Genomic DNA, 21,524 nt, shown 5'->3' with positions numbered 1-21,524 from the left:
AAATGTAATAGGTCGAACAATCAAGTTGTATAAGAGAGGCAGTGGGTCATTCTATTGGGAGAAAAATCGTACTATTCAATACACATCCAATGTTGGATCATCACATCATTGTGTAATCGGTGACTACTTTACATTGATATATAGTGTCCATTGAAGCACTTCCTTTAGTTATAAGCAATGAAATTTGGTTCAAGACTTGTGACCCATTTTCATTGCTTCAAATACATTTTAGACTATAGTTACACTTTGACATGCATATTTAATATTTTTTTTTTAAATTCTAAGACATCCAAGTTCCAATATATGCATGTAGAACAAAACAACACAGATTAACTAGATAAATATATAATATAATTATAAATTAATTTACAAATAAAAGTAGAAATGTACAAGGAGAAAAACAAGAGCTAGGACCTCAACAAAATAGAAATTAAATGTAAATAAAGAAAGACATGAGGCTAATAGGTTCAATAAAATACTATCTTGTTCTTCTCCATTTTTTTTTTTTTTTTTGGGTGAAGGTTTATAGATTTGTTCTTCAAACATCGTTGTTATGCTGCTCGACAGGGCCGCCAATGACTGCCTCGTCAGGAATGTACTTCCCCCAAAACCAATGTGCCTTCCATACTCTGTTCATTTCTTCAATCGGCACATTCTTTGTCTCCGGCAAGAAGAAATAGATAAACACCGTCATTATCAACACAAACCCTGCGAAGAAGTAGAACAGTCCGAATTTCATATGGCAAAGCATCGCCAAGAACACTTGTGCGATGATGAACGTGAAGAACATGTTCACTGATACGTTTATTGCCTGTCCTGCTGATCGAATTTCCAGCGGGCAAATTTCACTTGGTACCAACCAACCCAATGGTCCCCAAGACCAAGCGAATGCCGATACGTATGTGCACACCAGGAATAGAATCAGGTTTGCGTCGAATTTTGATAGAGTTCCTTCTCCATTCAGTCCAAATTTCACTCCGATTAGGGTTCCCACTAGGATTTGGCAGATGAACATCTGTATTCCACCTTCGAGGAACAAGATTCTGCGTCCGAATTTGTCCACTGTGAAGATGGAAACTAAGGTTGCAAGGACGTTGACACCACCGCTGATGACGGCCGAGATTAGAGATGCGTCGTCGCCGAATCCTAGAGTCATGAATAGAACAGGAGCGTAGAACATGATAACGTTAATGCCGGTGAGTTGTTGGAAGAATGGGATTATGGTGCACATCACGAGTTGGGGTCTGTATTGTGGCTTCAATATGTTGGTCCATGGATGGTCTACTTTCTTTGCAGCTTCACTTGCATACATAAGGTCTTGGAACTCTTCTTCCACATTATCGGTACCGCGAACTTTTTGGAGCATCGTCTTGGCCTTCTCTGTGAATCCTCTTTCGAGAATGGAGTTGGGAGTATCAGGAAGGAAGATGGCTCCGATGGTCATCATCACGGCGGGGACCGCGGCGAGAGCGAGTGAGACTCTCCATCCCCATCCGCCTTCGATTTTGGCTGTACCGACATTGACAAGACTTGCCACCAAGATGCCGATTGTAATGGCCATTTGGAAGCCCATATTGAGAGCTCCTCTGATTTTGGCTGGTGCCATTTCAGAAAGGTAAACGGGGACAGACTGAAAGAACAAGAATGCAAAAGCCAAGAATGAACGAATGATTGATGGATTGATTCATAAACATGTATAAATATGTCTGTGTTTGTAACGAAAGAAAGGGAATTAAGGATAAATTGTATACATACCTGATTGGCAAAACCAACACCAACACCAAGCAACAATCGACCAATGATGAGGAGAGCAATGCTATTAGCAACACCATTAAGAATGGAACCAAGTAAGAAGGAAAGACCTCCAAAGAACATGGATGGTTTCCGACCAAATTTACGGGTGACGACGGAAGCGGCGAAGGAAGCGACGAGAGCAGCAAGGTAAAGAGAAGAGGTAAACAAAGTAAGGAGTTCACTGTCAAACTTACAGTACTCGCTCTCATGGGCACTTTTCATCTTCTTAACAACAGATGGGAAAAACTGATCCAAGAAACTTGGCATTGAAGTAACCCCACCTGAGATTCCAAGATCGTAACCGAACAGAAGACCTCCCATGGCGGCCACCAAACATGTCACTATCACGAAACCAGTCACTCCTCCTTCATAATTCCTTCCTCTTCCTTCAACAACAAATCCTCCTCCAGCCATTTTTTTAATTTATTTTTCAAATCAAATATGTAAATTGTATTAAAGGAAAAGGGATTAACTTCAGAAGTACTAGAAATTACAGATTATATATTAATCTGCACTGTTAATCATAAAATATGTTTTCTTTTTATATCAATTCTTTCCAAAATACTCAATTTGAAGGGTAGAATTTGAATAAAAAAGATTTCACCAGTGGATGGATGACTATATTGGGGTCTTTCAGCAACAGAATATCATATATATATATATACACACAGATATGAACTAGTAAGTAGTAGTATAATATATATACATATATATATATATATATATAATAAGAGAAACGGAAGACCCTTACATCCACTGAGATAAAAGAAGAAAGAATTAATACAAAATTAAAAATGTAAATCCCTTTGTTATGTCATTTCTCAGGAAAGAAAATTAGAAAGATAACAGCTTTATCCTCTATTTCTCCCTGTGAAATTGTTTTTTCCCCATTCCTCATTCCCCTTCTTATATACCCTTTTTCAATTCTCCATTTTTAGTGTTTTCCCCCATTTTTATCATCTCACTGTTCAAACAACATTATCCTTAAATTATGGGTTTCTCCCTCCACCAATTCCTGTGGATTCTATTTCTTTAAACACAACTAATTTTCCCAATTTGCCTATTCTTAGAATATTTTACAAATTTATCTTTCTCTTCTAATTGTCCATCCATTAATCATCATCATCTGTTGTTTTGATCTTAATTTATTACTTGCTTATCCTTTGATTATGGCCTTATTACTCTAGTTTTCCAAATTTCAAACTAATAGGTTTTGAACTTTAAACTTTTCAAGCACTTCTTCATGTTACATATTCATAAAAGTAACTGGTAAATTGGATGATGTTAAATTGAATTTATTGTTTATTCCAACCCTAAACTTTGGAATTGAGAGTTTAGTAAGTCATCAACATTCAATAGGTTGAAGACATATTAGACCAAAAAATAACTTATTTGACAAAAAAAAAATGGATAGTTCCAAGTACTTATTAGAACAACTTTGCTCCCATATGCTAAAATATTCTATTGTTGTATCCTTCTAACTCGAGCAAAGCTTAATGGGCACCAAGAAATACATTGACAACTAAACGTCGAATGGTATATATTTTTTTATTTTTCCAATGTAACGTTAAGAAGTATCTTTTTTTTTATGACGGTTTGTAAACGTCAAAGAATATTTGAAGAAAAAAAAAGGACGAAACCTTTTGGTGAAAATTGAAATAATCTTCTCTCTCGTGCCCTCACTCCTCATTTTCACCATTTATCTCTCCAAACACTCCCTCTCAAAACCCTCCTCCTTCCTCTGCCGCTTCCTGCTTTCCTTTCTCCTTCTCCAAATCCTCAGTTAGAACTTTTTTCTTCTTCTCTGAATTAATAATAATGTTCCGGCCTGGATGATCTCTATTTTTTTCTAGATGGTAGTGTGTATCTTCTCTTCATCAGTGGTCTGTAGCCCTATTCGGTGTGTATCTTCTCTTTGCCGGCGGTCTGTAGCCGAACATAGATCTGGTATTTCGCAGGCGGCCGGTGTGTAGCGGACCTTCTCCTCTTATTTCTCATTGTTTTCTCTTTGTTTAACAAATATTGAGATGTTTCTGCCACACTTTTCCAATTAATTTCAGTTCTTAATCGTTGTAAATGTAATATAGAAATGTAAATTATGGATATCAGTTTGTAAGACGAGAATGTAGTGAAGTGTAAATTACTTGATTGAAAGTTTATGGTTTTTGGATTGATATATAGCATGGCATGCATTTATGAGTTTGAGATTTCGATTTATATATTTCTTAGTTTAGTATTTTCATGTATTTTCTTTCTCCATCTCGAACGAAGAATTATAAGACCACATGAACGCTATATTCTAAAATCTACGGAGTGTAGATTAATATCACTTCATACAATTTTATTAAGTACTTCATTTTCTTCCACATAATTTACATATTATAGTTTTTTTTAGTTTAGTTTATTCAATTTTTAAACTTAATTCACTCTAAAATAAAGTTTTCTATTAACCCAAATGCTATGAATTTCATGATAAAATAAATAACATTTCATGGGAAAAAATATAGAATAATTTTTAAAATAGAACAAACCTTTAAAATATTTATATCGTATAAAATAATTTTAAAAAAAGAAAACAATTTTGTACCCCATGTTAATCAATCATGCACGGGTGAAAAAATAATTTTGTATCCAGTCTAAACAATCTTGTAACCTTGTACCAAATCTAAACAATTTTGTACCCTTATACCTAGTTTAATCTTGTAACAAGTCTAAACGATCTTGTAGCAAGTCTAAACGATCTGATCTTGTATCAAGAAGAAAAAATAAAGAAGATAAGAAATATTGAAGAAGAAGAAAAAATTCTAGAAGAGGAAACGAAGAAATTGATAAACATTTACATAAATAATCATAATATTGTAAAATGAAGAAGAAGTAATAGTAAGAAGAAATTAATAATATAAGAGAATATGAATAAATGGCAAAGAAAAAGAATAAAAAGAAGTGAACATGGTCAACATTATTCACTTGGAATATTTATGAAAATATCGTGAACTTTTTTATTTTATTACACGGACCTTATTTGGTGCTTTACTATGTTGAAAATTAAAAATGTTTTAAATAAATAAGTTATATGTGAGTTAATTTATGTAAGTTAGAGAAGGATGTGAGTTAAAAATGTTAGAGTTAATTTAGTAAGAGTTTCACCTTAGTTAAATGTAGGATTTAATTTGTTGTATTTAATTGTGATATGAATTGTTCTTATGACAATCCTATAAATAGGATTGAAATGTTGTAATCTAAATCATCCAAGTGTGAGTTGAATATACACAACAAGTCTTTCAAAAAGGTTTTTGTTTTCTATCAAATATTCTATTAGGTGATTATTTATTTGGGGTGTTCATCAAACGCTTCCAACATACTATATTTACAAAATGGTTAAAGTAAAATTTAAAATGGCTAATAGTTAAAGTTATATATATATATATATATATATATATAAACTATATTAAAACATAGTAAAAATGAACAAAAAAAATTTACAAAATTAGAGTAAAACATCACAATCTATCTAGATGAATTGATCAAAATCCACCTTATTATATTTTTAAATATTTTTCAAAAGTTTCGTTATTAAAAAAAAACCATCTCAATAAAGTATCATTGAAATATGGTCCCGGACGAAAAATGTAAGCGGTGTGTCCATGGTGTTAGTTAATAGGTGAAAAACTGTCCCGGATGTGTCCTCCATTTACCATCCAAATTGGAAATTATCTATCTTGTTTGAGGTGAGTTTCATAGGGTGTAGTAAATGGGCATAGCATCTCTTCTAGTTATCCATGTCCAAATTCAAATGTGGAAAGCCAAAAACTACATAATTAGTATTTAAAGCAAAATAATGTTTGGGCAGAAAGGAGCTATGTAAACTTGGAGTGTCTTCTAGAATTAATTAAGGACTTTACTTAAACAAAATATATATACACACTTTTTTACCGAGTCAATAAGACCATAGATCAAAATCAAATATTCTATTTTATACATATAATATTAAATATATATACAAATATAGTACTAAAAAAAGTATGAATTTATTTCCCAAAGTTTTTTAGGGCAAAACGTGGATCTTATTCTTTATTTAAAATTCCTTCTAATACTTTTAAAATGTTTCCACAATTGAATGCTTCTTAATTGATATATTTTATATTTTTTTAAAAAAAAAAAGTTGTGTAAGATGGGTGACATATTTATATTAATATGTCATCTTATTGGATTTCCCTTGTATCGTTATTTATTATTATATGGGTTCTTTTCAAACATAGCTTTTCAGTATCTAAACCATAAGTTGAATTTAAATTTACCCTTTGAGATTTGTGTTTAGTGATTTCCTAACTTTAAATAGCTTTTTTTTGTGATAATTTACTCCTTTTAATCTTGGGTATGATTTTTTTGGTCGAGTTTTTGAAAAGTTTGAATCTTTTAAAAATCAATTGCTTTATTAGATATAAATTTGTATTTATATTTTAAATATAATAAAAAAAATTAAAATTATTTAAAAATGTAGCTTTTTAAAGAAAAATATAACAAATTGCTAAAATATATACAACTGTATAAGAAAAAAAAAACTAACAAACTCGCAATAAAAAAATCATTAATATATTATTAAAATTTAAATTAAAAAAAAAAAAAGAACTGAATAAAAAATTCATATAAGATAAGAAGTAGTTTTAAGATCTAATGTTTTTAAAGTCAAAATTATAATTTTTTTAATTATTGAAAATTTCAAAAATATCAATATCTTTCATAGTTACAATGTTACTTTTAAAACTTTCATAAAAATTTTAAAACAATAACAGATTACTATTTCATCGTTTTATGTCCCAATTTCCACTTGAAATTTCAAAGAAAAAAGTATATATATCGGAAGAATATACAAATGAAACCATATAATCAAATTGCAATTAGAAAAAGCATAGGGGGTAGAAGATAAATAAATTGTTCTCCATTGTTTTAAAAAAAGAAAAAGAAAAGTAGGATTGATGATGTAGCACAATAAAAGGAGATTGAAGAATGTTCCACCAAAAATGATTAAAAGAGAAAAAAATGTATATATAAAGATATATATTAAAAAGAGGGAAAAGAAAAAAAAAGTACAACATATCATATCAATCACACAATCCTCAAAAATCGTCGTGTGACATATTAAATTAATAGAATAAATTAGAATGTAGTGGTTAATAATTAAGACAAAAAAGAAATATTATTAATATTAAAAACAAAGTTAATGAATTATTATTATTAATTAAATTAATGGAAAAGGAAGGAAAAGGCCAAAACACGACATTTGGTGAGTTGAATTTTTATTTTTATTTTTATTTTTTTAAATTTTTTTAATAGAAGCCGCATTACACGGGATTTTGTTGGCAAAGTACCATTGGTTTTCGTCTAATCATCACTAATTATTGTTTTATTTCTATATGTATCAATCAAACCCCCTCCTAATTCTCCTTTTCCTTCTTCTCTCCCCCCCTCCCTAAATAAACTACTCTTTAGGGCTATTTTTGCAATTCTACTTTCTTATCTCTTTCTCCCTTTTCCTTACTTACGTTTTTATGTCTTCCTTTTTCTTCTTAACTACTTTTCAAAATAAAATATTTATATATAATAAGTCTTCTTTGGCAGAGTGTAAATAATTTATTAATTTTTTTTATTTTTAGAAAATCTAAAGTTTCTTAATTTTAATAAATAGATCTATTTAATTTCTTGATTTTAAAAATGTATCATCAAAAGTTTTCTAAAATTTATATTTTAAATTTTAGTTCATCTCTAAAACTATTTTTTAACGTTAGATAATTATTATTATTTTTTAAATCAAAGGAATAAATGATCGCTTAAAGGGATTTTTTAAAAAATCGTAGTAATAAAAGCAAGTTATTCAAAAAAAAATTGCTAGAAGACAAAAATCTATTGGAGTGGTTTTTTTTTTATAAAATGTAAGTATTTTTTTTTTTTTTACTATTTCCCTCTTTTAAACCTATTTATTTAAAAAAAAAAATAAGAACTAGAAAGGTACTTTACAAAATTGAAAGATGAAAACAAATTTATGTTTATAAACTTGAGACTAAAATTGACATCTTAAAACTTGGGATCAATTACACATATATTCTTCAAATTTTAAAAATTAAAAAGATAGTTTTTCTTTGGAAATTTCATAAGGGTAAGAAGATTATTATAAGAGAATGGTAAATTTGGGTTTTTTTTTTCTTGTACTTTGCTACAATTTTATTTGGTGGTAGCTTTTCAAATAGCTTTCTTGAAAATCACTAATATTCTCAAACAAATTATTAAAATAAATCGGTTATATCATTTTTTCCTCAAGAGATAAAATCTTATTTAGTTTTCTTTTTTTTTTTTTTTGAGAAAATTTTCAAATAAAAAAGAAAAAGTACAAAATATTTACCCTAACACTTTGTCTTTAATAATTTTTTCCGAGAAGTTATGTTTATATTTTTTATTTTTGAAAAAGCTTCAATTTTTTTACGATTATTTCTAAACTTTTTCGAATGATTTAGATTGAACTAAATAATTTGTCATTAAATTTTATAAATATTTAAATTTATATTAATCATTTTATTTTATACTTTCGAAAATTAAATTTATAAACAATATTTTTTTATCATTATTAAATAAAAAAAATTTCAAAATTTTGCTAATGTTTTTTAAAATGTAACTACAAATCTATTAATTTATGAGAAAAAAATATAAATTTCAAATAACAAAACAAGACTTAAATAATAGTCCAATAATAAATTAGATATTAAATATCACTACACAAATAATTGAAAAAGTAGGAATATACGACACCATCAATATTTTCTCCAAAATAGGTTTAAAAGAACTTTCTAAACATGTTGAAAATGAAATATCCAAATGGTTGGGGAAAAAGTATATTTATCCTCTTTAATTACTTGGTTTATATCTTATTTTTCTTTGATCTTAGAAAAATTACTCTTTTATTATTTTAATTTTAAAGAATACTTGTTTTTCTTTTTTTCTTTCTTTCTTTCTTCTTTTTTTTTTTTTCCTCACTTTACAAAGTATACATTTTTTTAGTTTTCTACTTATTCTAAAAATCATTTTTTAATTTGAAATAATGATAAAAATTACTCCATCAAAATTTTTAATATATTCTTATAAATTCGTCAAAGATTAAAAGTGTCTATTTTTTTTTTTTTTAAGTTACTTATTAGAGTATCTTATCCACTATTATCGAACACCTCATTTAATATTTTTACTCTTTAACTATACCTATCATTTTATCATAAAATATGAATTATTTATTTATTTTCTTTCTTCTTAATATTTCACTTTATCTTATTTATTTATTTTCTTTGTTCTTAGGATTTCACTTTATCTTTACAAATTTGCTGGAACAAGACTGTAAAGTTCTAACTTCAATTCTTATTTTGACCTGTAAATTTTATTTTATTTTTATTTTCCTGTGGAAACTTTTTTTAAATAAAATAAAAATAGGGAACAAGAAAATAAATAAAATCGAGCATAGATACTTGGTTGCAAAATTGTTCCGTCGAAGAATAAAAATTAAAATAACCCGTTTTTTTTATTAATTTTCAAGGAATTGAAAATTTACGAAAAGGTTTCACATGTTAGTTTAGTCGTAGAATCATGAGAAAGACTAAAGAATAAATATTGTTGATTGTTTTATTTTTATTTTTATTTTTATTATAGGAAATTTTAATAAAATTTTTAGGTTTAAATTTTAATTCTTTACTTTGATTTCTTTAAATAAATAAAATAAGTATAATGTCCAAACTATGAGAAAGAACATTATTCATGAGAGCATGCATAGAATCCCTAGGAACAATTATCGCCTGAGCGAGATTATAGAATTACATCATTACACTTCCTCTGGAGCACCTAGAGAAAGAGATTGTTCTTGCAATAAGGGACCAACCCCCTACCTCAACCTCCTCTATGGAACTCGGATTTTCAAACAAAGTAATATTGATCCAATTCAAAAGGTTGACAACTTCGATAAGTTTGATTCAACAACTAAGGGAGAGGGAATTGGCCCAACTGATCAGAGAAAGACTTAAGCCTAAAATTAGCGGTGGACTAGTGCCTACAAATCTAGGCACAACTAACACAACTAATCAAGAAGCTCATGGAGTTGCAAACAATAATCTACATGATACCTCTTACATTGCTTCAATGCAAGCATAACAAGACACATTGGTCACACGGCAAATCCTCCCATCATATTGATGACTCAATTGAATGTCAACTGTATGTCCACCTCTTGAGATGGACCCCCAATTCGAAGAAGCTTAACATTATGCTTCCTAATCATAAAACATATCTTGTTCAAGCTAGATTTTAACTTTCATTTAAGATTAACATTTTTGTAGTTACACAATGCCCACATGAACAAGGGTGTTTATGGCACTCTATTGTGACTGTCCCACCCTCTCTAAACTCATCGTTAAAACTCAAACAAAAAATTCTTAAAACTTCAATAACTAAAACGATTAATTTGAAATACGACCACAAGATACATTTATTTTTTAAAACTCGAAATCAGAAAATTTGTTTTCTCGAATATTTTTTTTATTGTGAAAATAAAACGATAAAAAAAATTTAAATATCTTCTCTCCCTCCACGCATCAATGGTCGATACCGTCATTGTCTCCCTTTTAAAATTTTTCTTTTTTGTTTCCTCTATTCCTCTCTTCTTTTCTACCATTAAAATCCATTAATAAAGATTTAAGGGGCAATTTGGTTTGATTTTGTAGGTTCTTATAAACAATTTTTGTTCACTTGTAAACACTCCCCGGTCCAAATTATAGTTTAAAATTTCAATTGAAATTTCTTTAATCGTGTCTCGAATAACTTTTAAATACAATTAGATTGACTATTCAATTCACGTATCTAATTTCTACTAAATATTTTTTTAAAAAGAAATTAAACTTAAAACTTTGTAAAATTGTTAAAGAATGATCCATCTCCATTCAAATAAACAAAAAATATATATATGTAAAATATTAAATGACAAGATTTATACATTGATTGAGTTTGATATTTTAGACCAACCCAAAAATTGAAGAAGAAATTCAATCCAATTTAATATTTAAAAATGGGGTTATAGTTAGGAAGAAAACATAAAGTAAAATACAGCAACACTACTAAAATTAAACAAACTTGATTTGAATGGTTAAAGATGTAGTAATAAAAATAAAAATAAAAATTATAAAATTATAAAATTATAAAATTATAAAATTTAGAATTGAAAAGAAGTTAATAAATATTATAAAATGAAAATAGTAAGCGCGTGAGAGTAAAGCAGGAAAGAAAGAGAGTGAGGTTTAAGAAGAGAGTATGAGCTGTGGGGATATGAATAGTGGAGCCCACCACCCATGTGCCCTCCTTCTGTCTCCACCAGCTCCTGCCTCTCTCAATCATTAGCCCTCTTTTCTTCCCAAATTACCCCTCCCTTTAACCAAAACCCCTCTCTTCCTCTTCCTCTTCCTCTTCCTCTTCCTTCTCTCTCTCTCTCTCTCTCTCTCCCTCTCTCTCCTCTCAGCTTCAGCAATGGCAGCCACTACTACCTCCTCCTTCTAACCCTTCTTCAATCTCACTCCTAATTACTCGACCCCCCCTCCCCTCCCCTCCCCTCCCATCTTCCTTCTTCATGTCTAATTCTGATCATACTAATGGCGTCTCCAATGCCGCCGCCATCGACTCTCACAAGAATCAGTCCTCTTCCAATGGAGCCCTCGCTGTTAAAAAGCCTCCTTCTAAGGATCGTCATAGTAAGGTTGATGGTCGTGGCCGTCGTATCCGTATGCCCATCATCTGCGCTGCTCGTGTCTTCCAGCTGACTCGTGAACTTGGTCATAAGTCCGACGGTCAAACCATCGAGTGGCTTCTTCGTCAAGCCGAGCCTTCTATTATTGCTGCTACTGGTACTGGTACTACTCCTGCTAATTTCTCCTCTGTTTCTCTTTCCGTTAGAGGAAATGGCGGCGGCTCTGCTTCTCTCTCTTCCCCTTCTTCCACTACTTCTACTCTTTCCCTCTCACGTCCTCAAGCTCTTTCCGGTCCCACGCCGTTTATTCTTGGCAAGCGTGTTAGGTCCGACGATGATGCTAAAGACGATGGGTTAGGAGTGGGTCAAGCGGTTGGGTCCATAGTGGGTCCGACCGGGCCAGGTGGGTATTGGGCGATTCCGGCTAGACCCGATTATGGGCAGGTTTGGAGTTTTGCTGCCGCGGCTCCGTCGGAGATGGTGGTTCAACAGGGGGGGATTTCTCAACAAGCGTCGTTGTTTGCTCAACAGCAGCAGCCGATTAGAGAGGCGTCCGCGGCCAGAGTGGGGAATTACCTTCCTGGTCATCTGAATTTACTGGCGTCTTTGTCCGGTGGAGGTGGTTCTGGACGGCGGGAAGATGACCCTCGCTAATTGTTGAAATGGGTTGGGGATATTCTTGTTCTTCTTCATCGTATTTTGTACAAATTATCTGTGTGTCAATTGCTTTCTTGTGTGCAGCTAAGAAAAAAAGGGTTAATTCTAGTGGGAATGTAGGATTCTAGGGTTTCAGTTTGCTTGGAAATCAGAATTCGTAGATCGAATTTCAATTTTCCATGGATGAGTTCGTTCAGATTAGAACTTTAGGGTTTGAAATTGCTAGAAACAAAAATTAGGGTTTTATTTTTCTTCTTCCATCTTATGAGAGTGAGAAGAAGATTCAAGATTCATCGCTGCTGCAAATTGACGATTGATGAACTCGAACAGGGGAAGCAGATTTGTTGAACATTGAATCGGAGCTTCAGTTTTTGGCCGTAATCGGCTTACTTATTGCAGTGACGACGAAACCATTGAAGACCATTCTGAAGCTTCTTCTTCAATGGTCACTACCCTTCGAATTTGAAAAGATGAAGCTCCAATCTCTCACTCTGTAAGACCTCTGTTTTTTCTTCTAAAGAATTCCATTTGTATTCTTAGAATTTGTTGGCTTGACAATAATGGGTGTTTTTTATTATTTTCATTATTATTATTTTTCTTGTTCTTGTTTATGTCAGTGGATTGTTTCTGGGATTTCTCTGATGTGAATAAAAATCCCATTGGTTTTTTCTACCATTTTTGCAAGTAAACAACATTTTTACATGATATCATCACTGATTAGTATCTGTTTCTTTCTTTCTTTCTTTCCAATGCCGCGATTATCTGATATGAGTTCGATTGATTGTTTGTGTGTTTGGTAGTTATGAACAGAGCATGTGTATTGATCTAAGATTGTGTAAAGCTTTTGAGGAACAAGAAAGGCAATGGTAGGAAAATTGATGAGTTGGGGGTGGAAATGAATCTGTTTCCTTACTTGAAAACAAATTGAGCTGTTGTTGTTAATGGCAAAGTTTTTTAGGAGTGAAATTTGGGGGTCTCTCTCTCTCTCTCTCTCTTAGAATGAAGAGGGAGACAAGGGGGTGGTTATAGGCATAACTGCTGAAATGACCTGCTGCTTCTTTTGAAAGCACATACTTATTTTCAAAATGTGAGAAACTCACAACTGCTTTAGTAAAGAGCACTTCATCTTGGAGTCCGTTGAACTGATCTGAATTAACTCTCACCTATCTACATATCTCATAAGCTGAAATCAATTTTCAATTAATAAGTGCTTAACTAATTTTCAAAATTTTCCTTCTGTTTTTAAACTTCGATGAAAGCAACAATCTATGGATAAATTTTAGTTGTGTTCAATTTTTTTTTCCTATTGTTATTGTTATTTTTTGAAGATTTATGGGGAAAGTAGAGTTCTTATGATTAGTACATCTAGGAGATAAGGAATACCTAATATCTTAGGGTTGTTTGTTTCATGGGTATTCAATATTTTTCCCGGAGTGGACATTTGAATTATCGTATTTGTTTCGTAGTAACTTAAGATGTCTAGACATTTGGTGACTCTTAGGTATCTTAGAATACTTTTTTGAAGGGTATCTTGAGAGTTTGGATGCTTTCGTTAATTAACAATCATAAAGGTGCTATTAGAATGTTCGGTAAATTTAAGGCATTTTCAAATTGAAATCTTATGCAACAAAAAAAGTAGAAACATTTCTACAAAGCAAACATGGTTATCAAAAGACATTGAACACCTATATTTTCACGCACCTACTTTGGTTAACTATATTCCTAAAGAAAACAAACATCAAGGATGTGTTAGGTTTAATTTCATAAGTCTTTAATTTTGAAATATGTAATTTTTCAGAAAGAAATTGGATTGTTTACCTGATACCCTAGGTTCTGGATTCAAACCAATATTTAGAGTTGGAATTTATACCCAACAGTCCCAATATTCTTAGTTTACCTCAATTACCCCAAACCTTGCTTGTCTTGAATTTTTTTTTCTTGAATTCTTTTTAAGAGTGAAGACTATTGTTCGTGCAAAACAATACTAGTTAGTTTTTTTTCAACATGTTTTGTGATGATTCAAATTCATGTTAAAGAAAGGGGAGTTCCGAAATAAGGGTAGCAGCCTTACCCTTTTTGAAAATTCAATAAAAATGTTGATTGTCGGTGCTTCTCACTCTTACATCACCCATACTACTAATTCTTTGGTTAAGTCTTATTAGCATGAGATTTTGGAAATCTTACTTAACCTTTCTAATCTTTCTAATATTTAAAAATTACTATTCTCAAATATTACAAAAAAAAATTTAGAAAGTGCGCATAATATTAGCAAAAAATTATGCAGACCTAGCGAAAATGATAGATGATAGTAGTCCATCGATGTCTATAACTCATATACAATCAAATTTTGCTATATTTATAAATGTTTTGGTTTACTTTTGCTATATTTTAAAAGTATCCATTTGCATAATTGGTAAATCAATTTGAAAATTCAAAACATAAGTTTGGGATAAAGTTTGCAAGATTTAAGGGAGATTTTATATAACATTTGGAAAGCATTGCATAATGTTTTAAAAGAAAATTAAATAGATTTTTGTTTACCCTTGACAAAATTGTACCGAGATTGTTGAAACATGGTCGATCAGTGTCTATCGTTATCTACTACTAACAAACAATATAAATTGTTACAACAATTATCTTTTCAAACGCAATATTTGGTTGTGGTTATTAAATTTTGGAAAGATAGGTTAAGTAAGACCTGAGTTGTGAATCTCGATCCTTAGCCTGATAAAGATTCCATCGAAAAAGTTTAAGAATATATATATATATATATATATATATATATATATATATATATATATATATATATATATATATATATAGTTTGGATATGAGTTGAAAAGATTAACTCGATATTCAATGTGACCAGGGAAGAACTTAAGAAAAACTATTTAAACAAACTTTGAAAAGCAAAGGTAATGGAGGCAACCCACTTGAGATGACTTTGATATTATGCATTTCTCTTGGTAGATATTGCACGAGAAAATGCAATGGCAAAAGAAAAGGCCATTTTGATATTGGATTGTTATATATAAGATAGTATGGGAAAATGTTATATTATGGGAATGGGACTAAGATTTTTAGAACTAAAGAAAAGAAGTATTTGATAAAATATTAAGAAAAAAAAATGCCCCCATGCAGGAACGAGTGAGGCTCTACCACTGAGATGTTGGGGCAATTGATGCTACACTAATCCAACCTTTTTATAGCTTTTCATTCTAATCTTGACATTTGGATCCTTCTCGTTTGATTTATTTTAGTTTTTGTATAGTTTTAAATCATCTTTTAAATGATTTGGTTTCTTTTGAGTCACGGTTAGTTGAAAATGTAAATAAGAGGGAGGATGATCATGGTATATAAGTATTGTTCTATATATGTGAGGAAAACTATCTCTATTAGCACGGGATCTAAATTTAGGATTGTATGCCTAAAATGAACAATATTTATTTTAGTTTCGTTATAGTTTGAATCATCCCATTGTTTACCTTTTAAATGATTTGGTTTCTTTTAACTCACGGTCCATGGATGATCATAATATATAAGTAAGGATAATTAGACAACGATCTCTATTAGTATGAGATCTTTTAGGATTGTATGCCTAAAATGGACAATATCTATTGTTGATATTTGGATTGAAGGTATGTTGTTCCTAATACACTAAGATATATATATATATATATATAAGTCAATCAGTTTTATGTTGATTATAACTTAAATTTGACTTCAATGACATGAGAATCGCAACATTAGAAACTGGCATAGTTCTTTTAACTAATACAATCGTTAAATTCCATCCATTTTTTTAATGCTCCCAATTTAGAACAAAACGACAAGAAATTCAAAGAATCAAAAAGTTACTTATTCAAAGACCCTCACATTGATTTAATTTCAAAGAAACCAATTAAATACACATACACATATCAATTAAAAAACACAAATAGAGATGAACCCAGTCGACAAAGCACAAAACGGACCTCTCATGCACTCCCACACATCACTTGCATGAATCTTGTGGTGGAGGAAGAGGCAGTGTGAGACTCACACGCTGGTTTGTTGGCTTTGAAAATTTGAGGTTTAGTAAATCAACGATTGTGCTCTTTTTTTAGCTTGATGGTGTTGAAAAAGAACAAACTTCCAGCAGCTGCTCATAGAAAGTGACGACGACAGTTGATGGACGGTGAACAAATTGATGACGATAATAAGTGTACAAAACTATAAACTCGCCCCTCCATGAAACCCTAAATGTTACAAAAGGATTTTAAATTCCCAAACCCTAATTAATTTTCTCAAATGCTCATGGTGAAGTTAGAGGAAAATATGAAATAACTCAATATGTAGACGTACATAAAAATTCTAACTAAAGACTAATAAATTACAATAATGGACAAATGAATAATAACATTCTATATATATATATATATATATATATATATATATTATAACACTTAACACAAGTCAGGAAAAATTCAAAACAAGTTGGGTATTTGGGTTGGGCCCTTTGGACTTAATCCATCAGATTTAAATTGTTTCGGACCATGGATTGGGCCTGATATGGGCCAAAACGAACCGGGCCATCCAACCTTAAAAGATGGTGAGTTGAGTCAAGTTGGCTTTGTTAGTTAGTCTTTGAGTTTTGAATTGTTTGATGGTATTAACTCTTCTATTTTTTTCTTTTTTTAAGACAATAAATTTATCAAATATTTCTTGTTTTCTATTATTTATTGAAAAAATAAGTAAAAATGTGCTTTTGATAATAATTCATTCTTTTGCTTTCTTTAAGTTCAAAACCCCAAGAAAAATTGAAACTTTTTTCTTTAAATGTAAATTGTTTTGTTTGGACATGGCTACAAATATATAGTTAATTTGTTTTATATTAATTGGCTTATATAACATTGCCTTTGCTCCTATTTAACTTATTTAAAATTCTTTTTAACCATCAACTTACCATCATCCATCAATATTTTTTAACTTTGGGTTCTTGATGAGATTTGTTATTTGATGCCAGGGTAGTCTTAGGAGAAATCAACAAGATTTGCCATCATCAAAGTTTGCATCTTCTAGAAAAAAAAAAAACTTAAACTTGTCTGAAATTCCATTACCCACCATATGATTACAACTTGAATTTGACTTCAATGACATGAAAATCTCAGCTTTAGGAACTGGCTTTGTTCTTTTAACTAATAAAGCCCTTAAATTCCATCCATTTTTTGAACGCTTCTTATCTTATTCTTGTAATATCTCAGTTGGTAGAGACCCCAAAACCATTGCCTCTGCTCTCTCTCTATCTGAAAATACAAAATCATTGATTTTAGGTGCTCAAATACATGGTCATATGTGTAAATTGGGGTTCGATTATGATACTTTCTCCATGAATAATCTGCTTAAGATGTACTGTAGATGTGGGTTTATGTGTGAAGGCTTTAAGGTGTTTGAAGAAATGCCTCAGAGAAATGTAGTGTCTTGGAGTTTGATCATTTCAAGTTTGCCTGAGAATGGTGAGTTTGAATTGTGCTTGGAGAGTTTTTTGGAGATGATGAGGGATGGGTTGATGCCTAATGAGTTTACTTTTGGTAGTGTTATGAAGGCGTGTGCGGATGTTGAAGCCTATGGATTTGGTTCGGGTGTTCATTGTCTTTCTTGGAAACTTGGGATAGAGCAGAATGTCTTTGTTGGTGGTTCAACTTTGAGCATGTATGCAAGGCTTGGGGATATTACTTCTGCTGAGTTGGTTTTTGAATGGATGGAGAAAGTAGATGTTGGTTGTTGGAATGCCATGATTGGAGGCTATACTAACTGTGGTCTTGGCTTGAAAGCCCTGAGTGCTGTATCTTTGTTAAACTGCAAGGGTATAAAGATGGACAAGTTCACCATTGTTAGTGCTATCAAAGCATGCTCGTTGATTCAGGATTTAGATTCTGGAAAAGAGCTTCATGGGTTCATCCTTCGGCGAGGATTAATATCCACTGCAGTAATGAATGCTCTCATGGATATGTACTTCATAAGTGACAGGAAGAACTCTGCTCTAAAAACCTTTAACAGTATGCAAACCAGAGACATTATATCATGGAACACAGTATTTGTAGGCTCCTCCAATGAAAATGAAATCGTAGACTTGTTTGGCAAGTTCATGATAGAAGGCATGAAGCCTAACCATATCACTTTCTCGGTGCTATTTCGGCAATGTGGAGTACTACTTGATTCCAGACTTGGGTTTCAGTTCTTTTCTCTTGCAGTACATTTAGGTTTTCTTGATGAAACTAGGGTGTTGAGCTCAATTATTAGTATGTTTTCTCAAATTGGGTTAATGGAGATGGTACACTCAGTGTTTGACTCTCTAGTTTTCAAACCTGTATCTGCTTGGAATCAGTTAATTTTGGCATATAGCTTGAATTCTTTTGAAATGGAAGCCTTCAGAACCTTTTCCAGTCTATTGAGATATGGTGTTGTAGCAAATGAGTATACTTATTCCATCATTGTAGAGACTGCCTGCAAATCTGAGAACCCACGGATCTGCAGACAACTTCATTGTGCTTCATTGAAGGCTGGTTTTGGTTCTCACAAGTATGTTTCCTGTTCATTGATAAAATGCTATATCTTAATAGGATCCCTTGAAAGTTCCTTTGAGATCTTTAATCAACTTGAGATTGTAGACATGGCGACCTATGGAGCTGTGATATCTACCTTGGTTCACCAAAATCATATATATGAAGCCATTATGTTTCTGAATATTCTAATGGAATCTGGCAAGAAGCCCGACGAATTTACTTTCGGCAGCATATTGAATGGCTGCTCTAGCAGGGCGGCTTATCACCAAACAAAAGCAATCCATTCACTTGTAGAAAAGATGGGATTTGGCGTCCATGTGCATGTTGCTAGTGCAATTATAGACGCATATGCAAAATGTGGCGATATAGGAAGTGCACAAGGAGCATTCGAACAGTCATGTCAGTCCAATGATGTTATTGTATATAATTCTATGATGATGGCGTATGCTCATCATGGTCTTGCTTGGGAAGCGATCCAAACTTTTGAAAAAATGAGGATAGCTAAAGTACAGCCTAGTCAAGCCTCATTTGTCTCAGTTATTTCAGCCTGTGGTCACATAGGTCTTGTAGAACAAGGTCGTTCTTTATTTCAAACAATGAAGTCGGATTATAGTATGACACCATCTCGTGACAATTATGGTTGCTTAGTCGATATGCTGGCAAGGAATGGATTCCTTTACGATGCTCGATATATAATTGAGTCGATGCCTTTTTCACCTTGGCCTGCCATATTGAGATCTTTGCTCAGTGGATGTAGGATCTATGGAAATAGAGAATTGGGGCAATGGACTGCTGAAAAGTTACTTTCAATGGCTCCACAAAATGATGCAACCTATGTATTATTATCAAAGGTGTATTCTGAAGGGAATAGTTGGGAAGATGCTGCAAATATAAGAAAGGAGATGACAGATAGAGGGGTTCTGAAAGACCCAGGATATAGCAGGGTTGAGACATAAGAAAAAGGAAATAGAATTAGATGCATTGATTTCCCCTAACTATATTTCTGGGAGATTTTGAAACTTATTGTTTCAAAGCAGCTTGCGAAATTCTCATGTGAAACCTCGACATGCTTTTCACTTGTCTTCTATGAAGCTCCGCGGCATTGGAGGCAAACATCTCTTTCCAAGAGTTGCCATGATCTACACTTATCACCAAAGTTTTTAAGTGCTAAATACAGGTAGATTGCTTGCGATTCAAAATCTCTCCTTTGAGAAGTGAAATGAAATGACTTGATTGTGCCTTCTCCTTGAGCAACATATGATATTCAACAAGACTAAAAGAAGCTGTTTGTACATATACCTTCTCCTTCAACTAATTCAAACACTATTTTCCTATTATTTCAGATAAGAGACAATCCAGCCTGGACATAAGCATCGAACATCGGATATCGGTTTGGCTTGCGTGGAATTATAAGGTGAGTCGGTTTCCTATTGGATTATATTTTAGGAATGACATCAAGTCACTAACAAGACTTCCACTAATGGCTGAACTCTTTTGTGAAGGATGCAATGTCTCTTGTTGATGCTGATAGACAAATAACAAATATCATGACATGTTTGGAATGACTTTCTAAGTAGTTAAAAAAATATTTTTAAACACTTGAAAAGTCATTCCAAACAAACGTTTTAATTTCATCGGTAGAATTACATAGTTTCTTTCCTTGCATCAGCATTTTTTAGTGGATTAGATGAATTTAGGCCTCAAAAGCTTTGGTGAATTTATACACTGTCATCTGTCTTGCCAAATGCTTTGAGTTAGATAATTAACGCAAGTCAACAACAATCCAAAACAAGCAGGGTTTTGGGGTTGGGCCTTTTGGACATAATCCATCAGATTAAAATTGTTTTGGACCGTTGGATTGGGCCTGATATGGACCAAAACAACCGGCCCACGTGTCGACCGGAACTCCAAAATGTTGGTTTGTATCCAATCTTAGAAAATTGATGGGTCGGGTCGAGTTGGCTTGTTAGTCTTTGATTTTGATGGGATTAACTCTTCTGTTTATTTAATTTTTTTAAAAAAATAAATTTATAAATCATTTCATGTTTTTAATTAACTGAAAAAATAAGTAAAAATATGCTTGGATAATAATTCATTCTTTTGCTTTCTCATGTTCCAATGCCCAAAAAAAATTGAAACTTTGTCTTTAAATGTAAATTATATTGTTTGGACTTTGGTACAAATATGTAATTGATTTGTTTTATATTAATTAGCTTATATCATCAATAATCATAACATTGTCTTTACTCTTGTTTAGCTTATTTAATCTTTTTAACCTTTAACTTACCATCATCAATCAATAATTTCTAAAGCTCTACATAAATGGCTTATAGACACTTAAAATTTACAACCAACATTGTATTATTAGTATAGTCCGAGTTTGTCGACGTGAGAAGAAAACCTTCCTAGTACTATCATAGTACTAAAACATTTTTTACTAAATTTCACAAACTAAAATTATTGCTTGTAATAATGAATCAATATGACTTTAATTATTATGTAGTAGAATATTGCTACCATTTTCTTTTTCTTCTAGCAGCTTTTCAATTTTATTTTTAAGTCAGTAAGGCCTCTTTTCTCTTTGCAGCAATCTCATTTGGACATAATAATAATAATAATATAGAAAGAAAAATAGCTTTTTAAAAGAACAAAAAAGGCAAAAATGGATTCCCATGAATCTGTTATATAATAAGATCACTTTTTCAGAATCCAAAAAGATTAAATGGGACATTTGCACACTTAACAAGCCATGAGCTTTAATAATT

The 21,524-nt window shown here is 31.7% G+C and overlaps 3 protein-coding genes across 4 annotated transcripts; 2 read left to right on the top strand and 1 right to left on the bottom strand.

The window, feature by feature from the left end:
- Positions 1–329: 329 nt before the first annotated feature.
- LOC103504498 (sugar transport protein 10-like) lies at positions 330–2,672 on the bottom strand. The gene is made up of 2 exons (XM_008468840.3): positions 1,756–2,672; positions 330–1,630 (listed from the first exon to the last, which is right to left on the bottom strand). Exons 1-2 carry the CDS (start codon positions 2,206–2,208, stop codon positions 539–541), a joined length of 1,545 nt encoding a protein of 514 aa, XP_008467062.2. The 5' UTR covers positions 2,209–2,672; the 3' UTR covers positions 330–538.
- Positions 2,673–11,210: 8,538 nt separating this feature from the next.
- Positions 11,211–12,886, top strand: LOC103488772 (transcription factor TCP7-like). The gene has a single exon (XM_008447664.3). The coding sequence runs from the start codon at positions 11,441–11,443 to the stop codon at positions 12,209–12,211; it is 771 nt and encodes a 256-aa protein (XP_008445886.1). The 5' UTR covers positions 11,211–11,440; the 3' UTR covers positions 12,212–12,886.
- A 4,084-nt stretch (positions 12,887–16,970) lies between these two features.
- Positions 16,971–20,965, top strand: LOC103488773 (pentatricopeptide repeat-containing protein At3g09040, mitochondrial-like). Of its 2 annotated transcripts, XM_008447666.3 has the most exons (3): positions 17,561–17,709; positions 17,789–19,936; positions 20,103–20,879. In XM_008447666.3, exon 2 carries the CDS (start codon positions 17,793–17,795, stop codon positions 19,713–19,715), a length of 1,923 nt encoding a protein of 640 aa, XP_008445888.1. In that variant the 5' UTR covers positions 17,561–17,709; positions 17,789–17,792; the 3' UTR covers positions 19,716–19,936; positions 20,103–20,879. The 2 variants fall into 2 exon arrangements, with proteins under 2 accessions (XP_008445887.1, XP_008445888.1); XM_008447665.3 differs by having other exon boundaries at positions 16,971–19,936; positions 20,103–20,965.
- Positions 20,966–21,524: the final 559 nt, after the last annotated feature.

This window comes from Cucumis melo, chromosome 10 (genome assembly GCF_025177605.1).
Source record: "Cucumis melo cultivar AY chromosome 10, USDA_Cmelo_AY_1.0, whole genome shotgun sequence".
In the NCBI taxonomy this organism is placed as follows: Eukaryota; Viridiplantae; Streptophyta; class Magnoliopsida; order Cucurbitales; family Cucurbitaceae; genus Cucumis; species Cucumis melo.
The sequence above is the reverse complement of the archived record's forward strand: the minus strand, read 5'-3'. Positions and strand labels throughout refer to the sequence as shown.